Here is a 15,991-nt window from a genome sequence, read left to right as displayed (position 1 = left end):
GTAACTTCTGTTCAAAACCAAATGTGTTACTTCCAAATCAAAGTGGCTTAGAACTCTCTCCAGTTGTTAAATACTCTCAAGATGAGAATAATAGATAGCACACAAAATATTTGAAGCCCTGGCCAACAAGAAATGTATCCTAAGTGGCCGGTTTCCACTTTGTTCAAACTACAGCCCATTAAAATGCAGACAGACTAAAGACAGGAGTCAGGTCTGTGTTCGTGCAGTTCTGTAGAGTAACCCAAATAAATATCCAACAAATTGGTTTGGATGCCTGTGTAAACAAAAGGTCTATAAACAACTGCAATAAACCCCTGGCAAAAGAGTCTGCATTTTGCTTGTCAGAATGTTTTCTTTATGCACTTAGATTAACAAACCATGATCTCATCATTAGTCAACGAGATACTAGAGAGACTTTCAAAGCAAACTACAGGAGAGTCAAGATTGATTCATGCCAAACAAATGTTTGTAGCTAACAGCTGTATTATCACTGATTCTAATTTACTCAGCAGGATTCTCATTTCCGAAGCAAGATGAATGTCACAATGCATGATTTAGACAGAATGTCTACCTACTGCATGAGCAATGAGTTGTGTCAGCTCTCCTGCATCACAAAATCTCTTGCTGGTTTGGGGTATCATAAAGAATTGCATCCTGGCATTTTTTACTTCAGCAACAAGAATCCTAAAGGTGATTTTACCTGTTCTGAGATGCCTGTCAGCTTCCAGTGCTACACACATGCCCTGCTCAATAGAAGGACGGTTTAGGGAAGTTGCATTATCATTCACTCCTGCTGAATCTTTTTGATTGCATCTTGAACAGCTTGTGCTTCCTGAATGAGAAGTAGTTGTTTCCCTTTTCCCTTTCTTGGTGTTTTTGGTAGAGTTGAGGGAGCTCTCCTTAGACAAATATCGTGCCTCTTTGCCTGTAAAATCTACATGTCAAAAGAATTCACCTTCTTAAAACTGAAACTAATAGGGTGGTGTTTATCAGCCCTGTCAGAGTTAACAGCATTTAGCCACGGATTTCCATGGGGCCAGGATTTAACCAAAGAACAAAGGAGCCCTTTATTACTTAGGATTCTCTCTAGGAATTTCTGTTTGGGATTGCCTTTTTACTTGTGCTGCACCATTCACTATGCTGTTTTCAGGGCTGCTTCTCACACAGGGCACTACACAGTCAAATAAAGATGCTCTTCATGTCAGTATTTTAAAATTCACTTGGCTTTGCTGGAGACACACCTTGAACATGCCGTGAAGGCCCTAAGAAGTTTCTCAGAAAGATATTGCATACAATCTGGAATTCAAGAAAAAAATGAGGCAGGCTAAGCAAGCAGCAGCATGGGTTTGAAAGTTTTGCCAAAACCCTGACACGCTGTGCCTCGGTAGCTGGAGAGGGAAAACTGCAACTCCAAAAAACACAGAAAATTCCTGTCTGATCTCCCCAGAACTTAATCTCTTGTAACCCAAACCATTTACTGTTCTTCAGATGTTCTTTCAGTATCCAAAGAAAGGTATAGCAAAGGTGGGCAGTAACTGAAGATGTAGGTCTTCTCTGTCAATTTTTGCACTCTTCATGGAATCTTTTTATCTACGTATCTCTCTGTGCTGTCTTACCTTCACAGTCTTGACTGTAGCAGCATGCAAATAAATGACCTACTGTTCAGCTAGACTGCTGTTCCCCTACAGTCAGGTCTTCCCTAATGATTTAATGCATATCTGTGATCCAAAGGAGGTTCAGAGCAGAGAAGAAGCCAGGCATTCTGACAGAACTGTAGAGGAAGTATCACAAATCTTGGAGTTTTGCTTTTGACTCACAAGACTCCCAGTGCTTTAATAGTAACAGGCAAACCCACCTGTACCATTTAGAAACACAGATTTCTGTCTAAAAACAAAGAAAATTAAAAGAACATGAAAAGCAACAGACTTTTTTGTATTTCTGCACGAAGTATTTAAAATGTGACTGCATAAGCCTCTTGAAAGATACATTAAACTTCCAAACACAGAAGGCATAAATAAGTACAATCAAATGCTTTGTGCCTAATGTCATACACTTTACAGTCCAGAAGCAGACTCTTGCAGGACTGTTCTTCAAATCACCTTTTTGTACAGAGGCACCACAGAATGCTTCTTAAATCTACTGTTGTTGTTCTGAATAACAAATTGCTTTCTCTGAGGTGGGCCAAATTACATCTGCCTCACCCTCCATGCAGCTTACAAGGTTATGGTACTTCACAAGCTATCCAGGGATAGTCCTGATATCAATCTTGAAGCTTATTCAAAACAAGGATGGGGAGTCAGGGTTTTCTCTGCCAACATTCCTGCTGGATAATCGCACAGCTCCATTATCTGTGGGGGAGTCCTCTCTTCCAGCGTTCCCTCCCAAGGCTGTACTGCCTATTGGGAGCTTGCAGATACAGCTGAGAGACACCACAGGAAGCATGTCCTGAAAGACCATAGAGATTGCAACACTATCACTTATCCCTTTCATGCTGTCTCTCTCCAGAAAGAGAGGGTCAGACAAAAGGCTGCCTTTGTCACTAAATAATCACAGTGCCCGCTGCCTTCCCTAAGCCTTTTCTCAACCTGTAAGTGCATAGGGCGCAATAGGAACACAGTGAACAAAAAATGCTGAGCAGCATGAGCCCTGCCATCCTGATGTATGCACTAATTTCTAATGGGAAGGACAGAGTGAAGCTGTCTGTTAAGTTTATACTTGGGAACTTGACAACCACCTCCCTGTATTAACAATACTCTGGACCATATTTTTCTGAATTAGCACTACTGCCTCCAAGCCCTTTGGACTCCAGTATTTGCCACATACATATTTGTCATATACATAATAATTGGATTTGCGTATTTGTCAATCCCTAGTTTGTACAGAATCCTTTCCAAATCTTTACTTACACGGACATTAAAGTGGTAGAATGGAAGGCAGAGAGATGCAAGCTCAACATATTGCTTTGGCGTCCTTGTCTGTTCTGCTCTTTGTGAATTTTTTGAGTGGGAATAACTGGCAGTTGTTCTTTGAGAGAGGGAGGTTCAAGGCAGTGAGGGTGTGAATGGTATTGGCTGGCACTGGCTATAAACATGGCACTGTCACTGATTTCCAGTGTACATTTTCAGCACAGTTTGAGAGATTGGAATTTCCAGATGACATGCTCAGTGTATGTGGTGGGGGTGGAGGGCAGAAAAAGTCCTTCTTTTTCTTGTTCACTTCTGGCTGTCAGTCAAACATAGCAATAAAATCAGCTCCAATTAAGGGGATATGCAAGGAATTTCATGATAATGTCAACACTCTGTTCCACTGATACAGGGGTAAAGAAGAGAAACTAATTTTAAATTTATAGACCGGGTTTTTGTAAGAAATAACCAGTCACAGTTGACTGTGGTATCACCAGATAAACAGTTAATCACAAAGGTACATGAAGCGGTTGACAATTCCTTCATTATCCTGTGGGGTTCTTGCTTTGTTTTTTTTCTGTGGGGGCCCTGGTTTCTGTTTCATTTGCTTTCTGATTACTCCAGTGCTGACTTAACTTTCTCCAGCAGATTGCCTTCAGTTCTCTTAAGAAATTCAGCTTCTCATCCATTAACCCCTTACTGCAGGGAATTTCACTCACCTGCCCTCAAATAGGAAACAGCTAGAGAGATCAGAGTACCATGTGGAAAGTCTAGCTCTGGATTCACTCCCATCTTACATCTAACTCTCTGCATGATGACAGAGCATGTCCCAGTTAAAAGAACACATTTATCAAAGCTCTCAAACTTCTCAATATTCAATAGATACTTAATACTGTGTTTTACCATGTAGGGCCCAAATCTACCTGTGATTACTTCCATGGCTGTAAAATGGGCATAGTTACACTGCAACACTACAAATCTGATCGATTTTGGGTTCATTGATCCAGGGAGGTGAGAATTTCCAGGGAACACAAGCTGCCTCTCCATCTGTACTGATGTGGAAACAACATCAAATATGTAGCTGTCAGATTGCTACTCCATTGAACCTACCCTCATGTTCCTTGGTGAGAGCTGCAGTCTGTGGCTGCTCCAGCTGATCCCACAATCTACAAAGACATTTTGGAGGTGCTTTTGACCTCCTCAACCAATATTTAGATTATCTGTGGTGCAGCTGAGGGTCAGGTCTGGAATGGTGCTTTTGTAACTTCTTGCCCTACTTGATATTCTGCTATGTGCTCTTAGTCCTGCAGAAAAGGCTGATGATTTCATCAGAATTTGACATACTGTGGCTCATGATTTCATGGTCAAATTACTTAAATGTTTGGGCACTGTAAACTGTATTTAGAGGAGAACAAATGCCCTCCTACATAGACTGGCTAGCAGTTTAGTAACTATAAATAGTAAAGGGTGAAATAAACTATAAAAGCAGTGATCATGTGGGGCAACTATAAAGAAGTATAATAGCAGTTATTATTAATGAATAGTAATATGCTTAGTACATGCTCAGATATCAGATCTATTTTTTTTCCACTAAAAAAATTATATAACTAAATCTCTTAATAATAGTATCTAAAAGCTTGTGAACATGCCACTAGTTTGGATGGAAGCAGTTCTAGTTACACCAAGTTCAGATTTTTAATTCAGCCTTCTTACTGCACCCTGAAAGCAAGCCCCAAGCTGTTTCAGCATAGATACAACCGGGTGAAGGGTACTCTGTGCTCTGCCTCATCCCTTCCTGATTTCTAGCAAAAAAGCCTGGAAAACTGTCCACTGCTGATGAGAATCTGGATTGAAGAACCTGCTGGCTTATTTAAAGCTCTGTTCCAATGATAGCCAACATTGGCTGTTAAAATGAACTGTATGACTACATTCCCTGTAAAATGTGTCTCCATTTCCTTTCAGGTTGGGAAGCTGATCCAAGAAGCAGCTGGAAAGAGTAATTTGAAGAGAGTTACACTGGAGCTGGGTGGGAAAAGCCCAAACATTATTTTTGCAGATGCTGATTGTAAGTCAGCACTTCCATATTTTTCTTACAAATATGTTTGTGTTGTGCTTTTTTTTTCTTTTCTTTTTTAATTTATTTTAGGGCACATTTTTCATATGAAGTGACTTGGCCCAGTAGAGCTGTCTCTAATGGCACTTTTAATCTTACAGAAGCAGCCTGAGGGGTGATATTTTTTATAAAAAGACAATATTTGAATCCACAGATTCAGAAACAACAAAAAAACAGAAAAAAAGTTACAGCCAAACATATAGAAATGGCATTATCCACAGTCATGGTCCCATGCACATCTGTCATCCTCAGCTCCACAGAAAGGTGGTTTAAGTGCTTTACATTTGGAAATGCTATGATTTTTTTTTGGCTTCACAACATTATTAAAAGGGAGGGCTTTAATTTACCCTTGAATTACTAATCTGGTCAGTGCAATATTCCTTTGTTAAGGTGTTTTGATAGTAGGTATAAATGAAGACTATACCATGTTTTAAATTTTCACAATTGAAAAATTGTGTATTGAAATATCCTCATTGCCACTGTCAGCAGGGAACTGAAGATTTTGGCAGCTGGATGATGTTGTGCAGCTGAGATTTTTGGCACCTGAGAAGGTACAGGGCAGCTGTTTAGGACAAGATAAAAACACAAACTAGAAGTCTCTACCTAAATGATCAGCAATGAAATAGCTCAAAATATTGATATCTAAATAATCAGCAGATTTTGACATTAACACCCCACTAAGATGAAGGGGACAGTTCACACCTTGCTCTGAGCTCTTGTTTCAGGTTGTGTGCAAGCACACTGTACTCAGTGCCTTCTCTGAGAACTTTGTAACCCAAACAAATAGACATAGAAGGATTTGATCTTTTAATTTAGAGGGGAAGGCGAATAGACAAATGATTCTGAATAGCCCGAATTATGAGAGTTTATCACAAGCCTATATTCATCTTACAAACTTTCTGATATTTGGAAAACTAGGGAAAGCTGGAGAACTTTTCAGGAGCTTTTCTACATAGAAATGCTTCACCAGCTTGGGGATCTAAATTATAGCCAGTTGTGCTCATAAGCTAAAAAGGCTCTCGTCAGCTGGAGCCAAATGCAGATGTTACAGCCTTCTACCCCAGTTACTCATCCTCATCTCTCACCAGAATTCACCACATCCCAAATGTCCCTAAGCTACTAATTCAGACTGGATCATCTGAACGTTTCTAGTAGAGTAATATATGCTGGGGGGAGGTCTGTGTTAAGCTCCTGCCTGCCATACAGAGCTGTACTTTATCTGTGACTTGCTGTATTTGCCAAAAAAGGTTGAGAACCTTGGGAGAAGTTGCAGGCAATGGGGGAATAACAGAGTACAGTCTTCTTCCTGACTGTCTGTTCTACAGTATGTCATACTAAAGTTCTCTGGTCTTTCCATAATTACAACCACCAGTACCTGACCTGAGATTCAGACTTCAAAGCACCAATTATTTAAGAACAGCAGGCAATTTGCTCACCATTCCAAAGGAGCTGTTTGTTCTGTTTGAGGAACACTGCCAAAGGTTAGCAGAAAGCATGACAAAGCTGGTGAAAGTTTAGTCCACCCAAAAACCAGAATGGTTAGAGCCCCTTTGTGGTGGAAAAATTGAGGTAACAATAGAGGAAACATCAGTTAATCAGTTCTCTCCACTAGCGTTTTCAATCTCCATGGACTGAATTGGAATAGAAAGATATGATTATGGTCCAGGGAACACACCATATAATTTTTTTCCCCACACTGAGGGCAGAATAAGACATTTCTGTTAGATGGATTTGTCTAGAATGTGTTGAAAGCACTGTTGCTTTGTTTATTCCATTATAGATTGTACTTTAAGCAATGCTGCAAAGTGCTACAGCCGATAACATGTATTACAGTGCTGTAGGATATCACTGTTTAAGGGTGGCTTCAATATTCTTGTCTAGTCAGCTATTACACCCAGTGGGAGAATTTAGCTCTGAATGTCTAAATACAACTGGATCCTCTCTTGCTTGGATAGTAGATGAGTTAGTTGTACCTCCAAGGAAGTTAGAGTAGAAATCAAGGGTTGATTGTTCTATAATTGACTGTATTTTTAAAGCCTTGCCCAGTCGTCTGCATAGGCTGAAAAGCTGTTTCTGTCTTGCAGAAAAATAATGTGGCCTTTTGGGAAGGATAGGTGTTGCCATTATCAAAGTTAAATTCTCTCAACCACTTGAGATATACTCACGTATGCAGTATTAAATCGAGTGCAAACTTGCAGTCACAAATTTCCCCCTCCTCTACCCACCTGAGTCAGACAGACTTCTGTAATGTGGGGCACAAAACCACTTCCTAAGGTCTCCTATGAGTTTTATTTGATAAACTACATGCTGCTGGCATATAAGACACTGCTGAAGTTCTTGCATACCCTATTTCTATAGACTGCTAAAGTACTATCTTAGTGTAACTTGATTTAACTTTTGCAGTGGATATAAAGCAATATTTTGTGACTTGTATCATGAGATGGCATGTGGAATGTATTACTTATGGACCCTCTTTTACCTAGACAATGTCTGAAGTCCCAGGTGGTCCTTTGCAATCTAGTGTTTCTGAAACAATTGTAATATTCCTAATATCCATCCGGTATAGCTGTGTCCTGGGTGGAATAAACGACAAAACCATCAGCTTCAGACATGTTTAAAATCTCCATATGTTCACAGGGATTATGATGCAAAATGAAATGAATCACCTTAATTTATGACCCTACACAACAATATTATGTTTTGATTTGGTCACTCTTGTTTTATTTAACCAAACCCTACTTCTGCTTTGAAGTTTGGGGAATGTGGCACAATGTAATAGGCATGACAGTGGTGTAATAGCACCTGTGTCTATGACGTTTCAGAGCAACATATGCTGTCTTGTTTTTTTAGTGGACTATGCTGTGGAACAAGCTCACCAAGGGGTCTTCTTCAATCAAGGCCAATGCTGCACTGCAGGCTCACGGATTTATGTGGAAGAATCAATCTACGAAGAGTTTGTTAAAAGAAGTGTAGAACGTGCAAAGAGAAGAGTTGTGGGGAGTCCTTTTGATCCAACCACAGAACAAGGTCCACAGGTAAAGGAACAGAGCTTTGATTCTACAGTCCAGCAGCTGCTTGAAGTATTTAAACTCTTCTAAGACAGAGGTCAGTCAGTGCATGCTCACTTGCACTCCAGGGTACCTGACATGATAAGCATTTTAAAGATTAAAATTTTAAAGGAGTAGATAATCTGTGCAGCTGAGAGGTGCTTTTTGTTAAAGAAAAATTCTCATCTTAAATATCAGTAAGTTTGCCTCCCAGCTTTAACCACAAGGTTCTGGTCTTCAGCATCCAAGATACAGCTGTAAACTGTGAGAAGCTCTCAAAAGTTTCTGTGGACACTTACTTTCAAGAATTGTTTACAACCATTAACTGTGCTCATTGACCACTAGAAAGACAGGAATTCTAAGCAAAAAAATGTGCAGAATTACAAATAGGTCTTTAGAAAATGTTCCTGCCGCTAATAACCAGCTGGTCTGACACCATTTTCAGGAAGTTAACCTGGGACAGGAAATAACGATGTTTTGTTTGGGCTTAGAAAACCAGACTGCTTAGCAAGAATGTGGATTGAGCCACATACATGGGGGGACACATCCTTAAGAAGACTAAGCCCTAGGTTACAGTCAGCAGCTATTTGTAGATCTTTGGCATCTACAGCTCAAAGAGCAGTGAATACAAGCAGAAGTCTGCTCTCTGGGACATGATGCCTAAAAAAACAATCTTCACTTGATTGTCAAGTGTATGGTCTGCAAGTTAAAAAGCTGCTTCTCTCTTTCAGATTGATAAAAAACAATACAACAAGATCTTGGAACTGATTCAGAGCGGCATTACTGAAGGAGCAAAACTTGAATGTGGGGGCAAAGGGCTAGGAAGAAAGGGCTTCTTCATTGAACCAACGGTGTTTTCCAATGTAACAGATGACATGCGGATTGCCAAGGAGGAGGTATTCACATACAAGGGCAAAATCACTTTAGAATGTCCTAAACATGACTTTTTTTCGTTTGCTTACTTTATAGACAAAAGCTTTAGAGTGAAAATTACCACTATACTTAAAAAAAAAGTAAAATCGTTAAATCTTTTCAGAACTCCTGATGCACACACAGCAACTGACAATATGAGTTGGGTAAAGAAACTATTTTTACACTGGCTATAAAGTCTCAGATCTCCAAGAAGAGATCAGGGAAGAATGGACGAGTTCCACTGAGAGACAACTGCTTTGGAAAATTCATGCAGTTTTACAGACACTATTAAATGATGCTTTGGGAATTCGTAAAGACAACAGGAGAGAAAAGAAAAATGCAGAATAAAACAGGAATAAAATGTCTCTGAGTGGGCTGGTTTATTTATTAATGATTAATCTTTCTTGCAGATTTTTGGGCCTGTTCAAGAAATACTGAGATTTAAAACCATGGATGAAGTTATAGAGAGAGCCAACAATTCTGATTTTGGGCTGGTAGCTGCTGTCTTTACAAATGACATAAACAAGGCCCTGACAGTCTCTTCAGCAATGCAGGCGGGGACAGTCTGGTAAGGCAGAAGTTATCACTCTCCTGCTCTTGGAGATAAAGACTTTGACTCATTATCGTTATGACACTTCAGTTTTGCACCCTTTGTCTGAAAAATGTTTATCAAGACCATCCTGGTGGTGAATCACTAACCAAGATACAGAACAGCTGTAGGGAGGTGTGACTGCTCACTGAGGGTGAAAACTGGAAAGTGCCGAGCTTGCCATTATCATGGTGACCACACTGCTGAATGGCATTCCTGAAAACAAACAAAGCAGAGTATGAACGATACTTTCTGTGGAGCAGAAGAATCCTGTGAGGTTTCTGCTAAAGGCACAAAATATCATGTACTTCTGCAACATTTAAGGAACTGAGAGGACACGTTTTCTCTCTAATCCTTAAAAATAAGTAACACCACTTCTACAGTTTCATAGCTTGCAATTTGGTATGTCAAGCCTGGGTATTCTAAAGATTGAGAAGAAATCAGGGAGAAAAAGGACAAATTAAAATCTAATAGCTCTGTGTTATAAACTGGCACTGAGGTTTGTCAGCACATTAACAGCTCATTACCGAAGTTTTGTCCAAGTATTCCGTGCTCTCCTCCAGTCCTCACAGGCCAAATCCCTTTCTAGTAATGAGTAAGGAGGAGAATATTGTGTTTTGTGGTATAAATACCTAATTTCTTTTCAACATGAGACAAGGTTATTATTACTACCAGGTGTACAGTGTCTTGAGCCCCACAAGTTTCAGCCCCTCCCCGAGTTGTTTAAAGGTCTCTGACAGTGCAGTTGGACTGAATACCTCTTCCTTTTACAGGATAAATTGCTACAATGCCTTAAATGCCCAGAGTCCTTTCGGAGGATTCAAAATGTCTGGCAATGGGAGAGAGATGTAAGTATTATGCTGCTGTCTTCTGAACTGTTTTCAGCTCTACTAGTTAGTAAACATTGGTGAATCCTTCTATGCAAATTAAGATCAAGAAATATTCCCATCTGGGGATTGAGGCATAATATAAGATGACAAATTGCAAGTGGTTTACATGATTTACTTGTAACCTGTGTTTTCTGAGATTTTTTTTCTTAGCCATATTACCTAGCACTTTTGCAGAAAGATTCTCTCTTTAGTACTGCTGTGTGTTTGTTGACTGGTTTGGTGGTCTTGTTTCAGAGTTTTTGCCATATATTTTGCCTCTCTTGCTATTTTTTTCTTTCTTTACTTTTTCTTACATTTATTAATATAAGTGAATCTGAGTTTTATTAAAATGTTATCTCTTCCAGATTTATAAACAAAGTTACATGAAATCAGGCCTAGAGAAGGCTAGAAAAATGTATTTACATCCCTTTCAAAAAATCACCTTCCATTTCAAAGCTTTTTATCTGTCTTATTCCATTTAGAACTAAGTGGCAGGTATTTTGAAATGGAGCTCCAAGCTCAAATACTGTCCCAGGTACCTAATTTAAAATCTTACCAGTTTTTAATTCTCATTACAATCACAAGGAAGTTGAGCAATTGCATCAGCCCCAGATTGGTTACACGTACAAAGGATTCAATTAATTTCTGTGCAGGAGGCATGTATACCAGATATGTCTCACCTAAGCTTTCAAAATAGCTTATGGCTAATGGCAAACTCAGCAATAAAACTAAAGTAAGGTCAAACTCTTTAAAACTTTAAATATGTTAAAGCATACAACTTGATCTATAAAATAAGCTCTATGTAGTCTGAAATATTTTCCCTCATTAGGGAGTACTTTGAATAACACATTCATACTAGTCTCCACATTCATGAGTTATGAGGTGATCTCACACTGGCATAAATATGTCAGCTCATCTAACTCTTATCATTGTGAAAATATTCTAAAACTACTAAGCTCCATAGAGCGCATGAGTAACTTGACACCCAGAAGTGACCCCGTTGACTTCAGGGAGGTTAACTGTGCAAGCAAGATACTCACATATTGATAGCGAGGAGTTTTTGAAAGTGGAGGAAACCAACCAGGCAGCACTCCAGATCCCATGGAAAAATCTACAGTACTTGTATACTTGATTCCCAGCTAGAGCTTTGAAAATATTCATCATAAACAATAAATGTTTGGAATGGCAGTAATCTGTATCTTGCAAAGATGCCTAAAAATCTACTTATGAGTAATTATTCTATTGCTTTCAGAACCTCTTTGATCAGATATCACCTTCTAATTCACCTCCTCCCCCCTGGATTAATATCTGCTTACTTTTTATTAAAATGCCACTGTTTCTTAGATCTGTTTTTAAGGGATACATTTTATAGCGTAAATAATGTTGAGTCAGACAACTAAAGAAGAAAAAAATCACACCGAAAGAAACAACAACAACAACAACAAAACCAAACCAAAACCAACAAAAGAGATAGTGTCCATACATATGTGTGTTATTGCTAAGCTAATACTGTGTTACAGTCAAATCATAATTGTGTCACTGTGCTGCCTGTGCTAGCACTGTATTATTTGGGACTTGGTTTTTTCCTGCATTTAATTTCACAGATTTTTATAACACATGGGGGAAAAAAATGAACACAGGAAGTTGAGATGTGCTGCACTCATTTCACACTCCCACAACATGTAGCAGGGTATGCACATAGCAGTAGAGCACCAGAACTTACGTACGCAATACAACTGATTCACATTAAAACTACTTTAAGAATACAAGAATATTGTAAGCAGTCTAAGAGGTTTTTTTTTACATTTACACATCTTCAAGGGAAGGAGGTGTCATTCTGTTGTCTGAATTGCTCTGAGATACAGGAGTGCATAGTTGCATTCCCAAAAAGAAGTGCAAGTCAGAGAATGGCTTGGAGTTGTAATTCTTTTCCTTATCTTTTTTGTCTCTGAGATGGAAGAAAGTGTGTAATACTTCTTTTGGAAGAGCAGTTTGTTTCCTTTCCCTTACACCTACACAACCAAGAGATAGCATCATGCAAACTTGACCCATGGCCTCCTTTCTTTTCACATACACAACCCTTATTATCACTCTGATACCGAAGTGCCATCCAAAAAGACACAAAGCAGCCATAGAACAGGATGTTACTGCTCCCTACTTCCCTGTATAAGGCTGTGGGGACAAGTGAGACCTTTAATTGAACACACACAGTTTCTTCCACTCTGTATGTCTGGAGTAACCCATCTCCCTGTTCAGCAAGAGCAGTTTTTTAACTTTTGAAGAATACTTGCCTTAGAATTCATCACAGTTGTCCACATCAAAACTTTTGGCCAGGAAAAAAAACATGTAAGGCCCTGAAGCCTTGAGCTGAAGAAACAAACAATAAATATATCTAATTTTGTTTGCCAGGCCAAGATTAGAAACCAGCTGGCAGTCAGAACATAGGTAAAGCATACTGTGTATGCTAGGTAATCTTCTGACTTGCAGAAATGCATCCAGCAGATGTCTGGAGCTAAGCTGCAGCCCTGCTGAATCAAGCAGAAGCGTTCACACAGACATACCAGCATTAGTTACTGGGCTCCACGCAGCTCCTAATGACAGCTTTCACTGAGCCATATGGGAATGGTTCTGTGGGTCAGCCGAGTCTGATAAACAGCTGAAGTTTTTGGTCATTCTTTTGAGACAAATCCAACACTTTCTACTGAAAGGTGGGGGTGGAGTGGTCCAAGTCAATGGGATCCTTTCACTTGTCATAAAATCTTTACTAATGTATTTCCTTGCATGTATGTAGTCTCTGAGAAACCTTAAAATGCCTCCTGAATCATCAGTCTGAGTTGAACATCAAGCGTTGTATCACACATGAGGTTGGTTGACTGAAATGGACTGGTAAATACTGGTATTCCTGCCCAAATGAAGTGATTTTCTTTCCTGGTGTTATATTTTGTTTAAAATGTATGGTGTAGAGATAAACGCAAAGTAGGCTATGCAACACCAAGAGCATACAGAAGGGCTTAATGGCTTTGAACAGTGGCCCCTCACTCCATTCTGAAAGACACACTTATTACAAAGAGGTTCTGAGGAATTCCCCTGAAATAATCTGTATGGTGAAGTTAGCATTAAATTCTGCACAGTCAAGTTCATCTTTATCCAGGGTTGTGAGGAGGAGTTCATTTTCCATAATACTCAGTTTGGACCTTCTCTTTCTTGAGTGCAAATATAAGCAGTAATTTTACTGGCCAGTGGTGTAGGTCTTGGGTGTTTGGACATTTTCAAGGTCTGGAAAGGACAGAGGACAACACTCCCAACAGTTCCATCAATGAACAGTGAGTATTTCTGGGTTTAATGTTGTTCTGTATCTCCTTGTCAAATGCTGGAGCCCATCCATTGGAGGGGGGTGGGAGTTGACCTAAACTGAAATCTTCAGGTTTTCTGGAAGATGGCATGAAAGGAAAACCTGTGCAAAATCAGAAAACAACAGAAATCTATGCCAGGAGTTTTCGCTCATATCTTAACTTTACCAAGAAATCACTTTGCAGGTTTTTGCTTGATAAAGAATTAATGTCTGGTGTAAGCTGATGCTACAATTTGGTTTCTTTTAGGGGTGAATGTGGATTGAGAGAATATTCTGAAGTTAAAACTGTGACAATAAAGATCCCTCAGAAGAACTCCTAAAATGATGAAGAGCACGTGATGCCACCCTCTCTATTGCTTATGGAGACCAGCACTCAGGAATAAAAAGCATTACACAATATATATTTAAAAAATTAAGTTGCAACTTATATACTGGGCACATAACTGCATCCCTAAAGCAAACCAACTCTGCATGTTTTCACAAAACTCTCCTGAGAACCATTACATCTTTATAAAACAAATCATAACAAGAGATAAAATTGCTATTGGGCATCATTTAATAACGGTTCTAGCTAGAAAACTGTTAAATGCAAATGCATGCACACACACGTTTATCTCTTCCTTAAATAAAGAAGTTTCACTGCTTTCAGGTTGCCTTCTCAAACAGACCTGCCTTGTACTGACATTCTAGATTCAATCATGGCTTTACAAGCCAGATTCTACCCAAAACACGCAATGAACAGCATAAGTAAAATTGATGTTCTCAAAAAAATCAAAAACTCTGAGCAGTAATGAGCCAAAAGCTGGTATATTGGCAACATTCCAATTAGCATGCTCACATAAAGAGATCAGACTGGGGAGGGAATCAAACCATTATATGAATAACGAAATCCAAATACTTATCAGTGAGATTTGAATTTCACAACCCTCAGTGATTTTGTTTTCTGAGCTTATTTTCATAATTAGTTTTTGTCTTGCATTAAGCAAAAATCCTCCTTCACTTACAGCAACTTGAAAGGTTTTACCTGACTGCCAAAAGAGCTTGGCCAGACAGGGTGGGAGGGTGTTAAGGAGGACAGGAACAGATTCCCAAAGGCTTCACAGATAATTTCAGCTTTCACTGCTTGTCTAGCTTTGGTGTTGCTACTGTTGTTTTCACTTATTTTAAACAACTATATATGCACATGCAGACTCCTTTTGTTTGTTTGCTGTTAAACTGTCCATGGTAACACTGGGAATTAAGTATTTGTTACAGCAGGAAGAACCCAGCAAAAGCCCACCTGACAAGAAGTAAGCTTGACTTTATATTCTTACTAAATGAGGACTTGCAACCCTTACCATGCTTGTGAGCTTACTGGCTGGTACTGACTTTTCAATTTTATCTGTTCTCTTTTTTTTGGCCCAGGACAAAAATATGTGCAAGTTGTTTTAGAAGTGAGGTGTTTAATACCTATCACATTATTACTTGCTGCCCATAGAATCTCTTCCAACTTGTAACTAACAAACTAAACACCATCTCTTTCTCCCTCCCAATGGCAGAGCTCATTGATTCCCTGTACCTTTTATAAAGAGTTTTCATTTTATGTTTTAAATTATAATTATGAAAATTTACTTTAAGAAGTACAGTAAATCATCTATGCTGGGTAGCTCCATTATCTGGGATGTAAGGACAGAATTATGGCCTCAAGTGTAACAGTTACCGTAGCTGCAGAGTCTGTACTACGAACTATTGAAAACTCGAGATCTGATCAGCAAATCACTTCTGCATGTTCTTAACTTCCTTTACTCTCTGAGGAATTCCTCATAAATTTGAAGTTGTGTGTGTCCTTAAACTTACTGCTGGATCAGGACAAGAGTATCCAGCACTCTGTAGTGTGGTGGCCCTCAATATTTTGTATTTTTAACTCATGTCAAACAGTATGTTTTTAAAGCAATATGTATACATAGTGTTATTCAGAAATGACAGTACATTTGCAGACATGGAGATGAATCAAAATATTCCTGAGTTGTTAAATGCAAATGCCATATAGTTTGAAATGTAGTGTACGTCAGAGTGAAGAAAACCAAAATACAGCAAGTAAGAGATTAGTTATCTTTTAAACTGCAATACAAAATCTGAAAAAGGAGATTTTACTTCTTTTCTCCTATTTACTTAAAAAAGACTCTTCCTGTGCTAACAGCATTTACACCGTGTACTCTTTTGTATT

General features: G+C 39.0%; 1 protein-coding gene across 3 annotated transcripts in view; it reads left to right on the top strand.

The window, feature by feature from the left end:
- The window catches only part of ALDH1A2 (aldehyde dehydrogenase 1 family member A2), a 56,193-nt gene extending 40,741 nt beyond the window's left edge, over positions 1 to 15,452 (top strand). For all 3 annotated transcript variants that reach the window (XM_061447062.1, XM_061447060.1, XM_061447061.1), the window contains exons 8-13: positions 4,866 to 4,968; positions 7,867 to 8,051; positions 8,795 to 8,959; positions 9,386 to 9,543; positions 10,338 to 10,412; positions 14,033 to 15,452. In XM_061447062.1, coding sequence (XP_061303046.1) covers positions 4,866 to 4,968; positions 7,867 to 8,051; positions 8,795 to 8,959; positions 9,386 to 9,543; positions 10,338 to 10,412; positions 14,033 to 14,105 — 759 coding nt within the window. In that variant the 3' untranslated portion in view covers positions 14,106 to 15,452. The remainder of the gene's footprint in view (positions 1 to 4,865; positions 4,969 to 7,866; positions 8,052 to 8,794; positions 8,960 to 9,385; positions 9,544 to 10,337; positions 10,413 to 14,032) is intronic.
- The last annotated feature ends 539 nt before the right edge of the window (positions 15,453 to 15,991 follow it).

This window comes from Pezoporus flaviventris, unplaced genomic scaffold (assembly GCF_033815535.1).
Source record: "Pezoporus flaviventris isolate CSIRO_AGI_PZ_B2104156 unplaced genomic scaffold, CSIRO_AGI_Pfla_v1 ptg000006l, whole genome shotgun sequence".
NCBI classification, from domain to species: Eukaryota; Metazoa; Chordata; class Aves; order Psittaciformes; family Psittacidae; genus Pezoporus; species Pezoporus flaviventris.
This window is presented reverse-complemented; position numbering and strand designations above follow the sequence as displayed.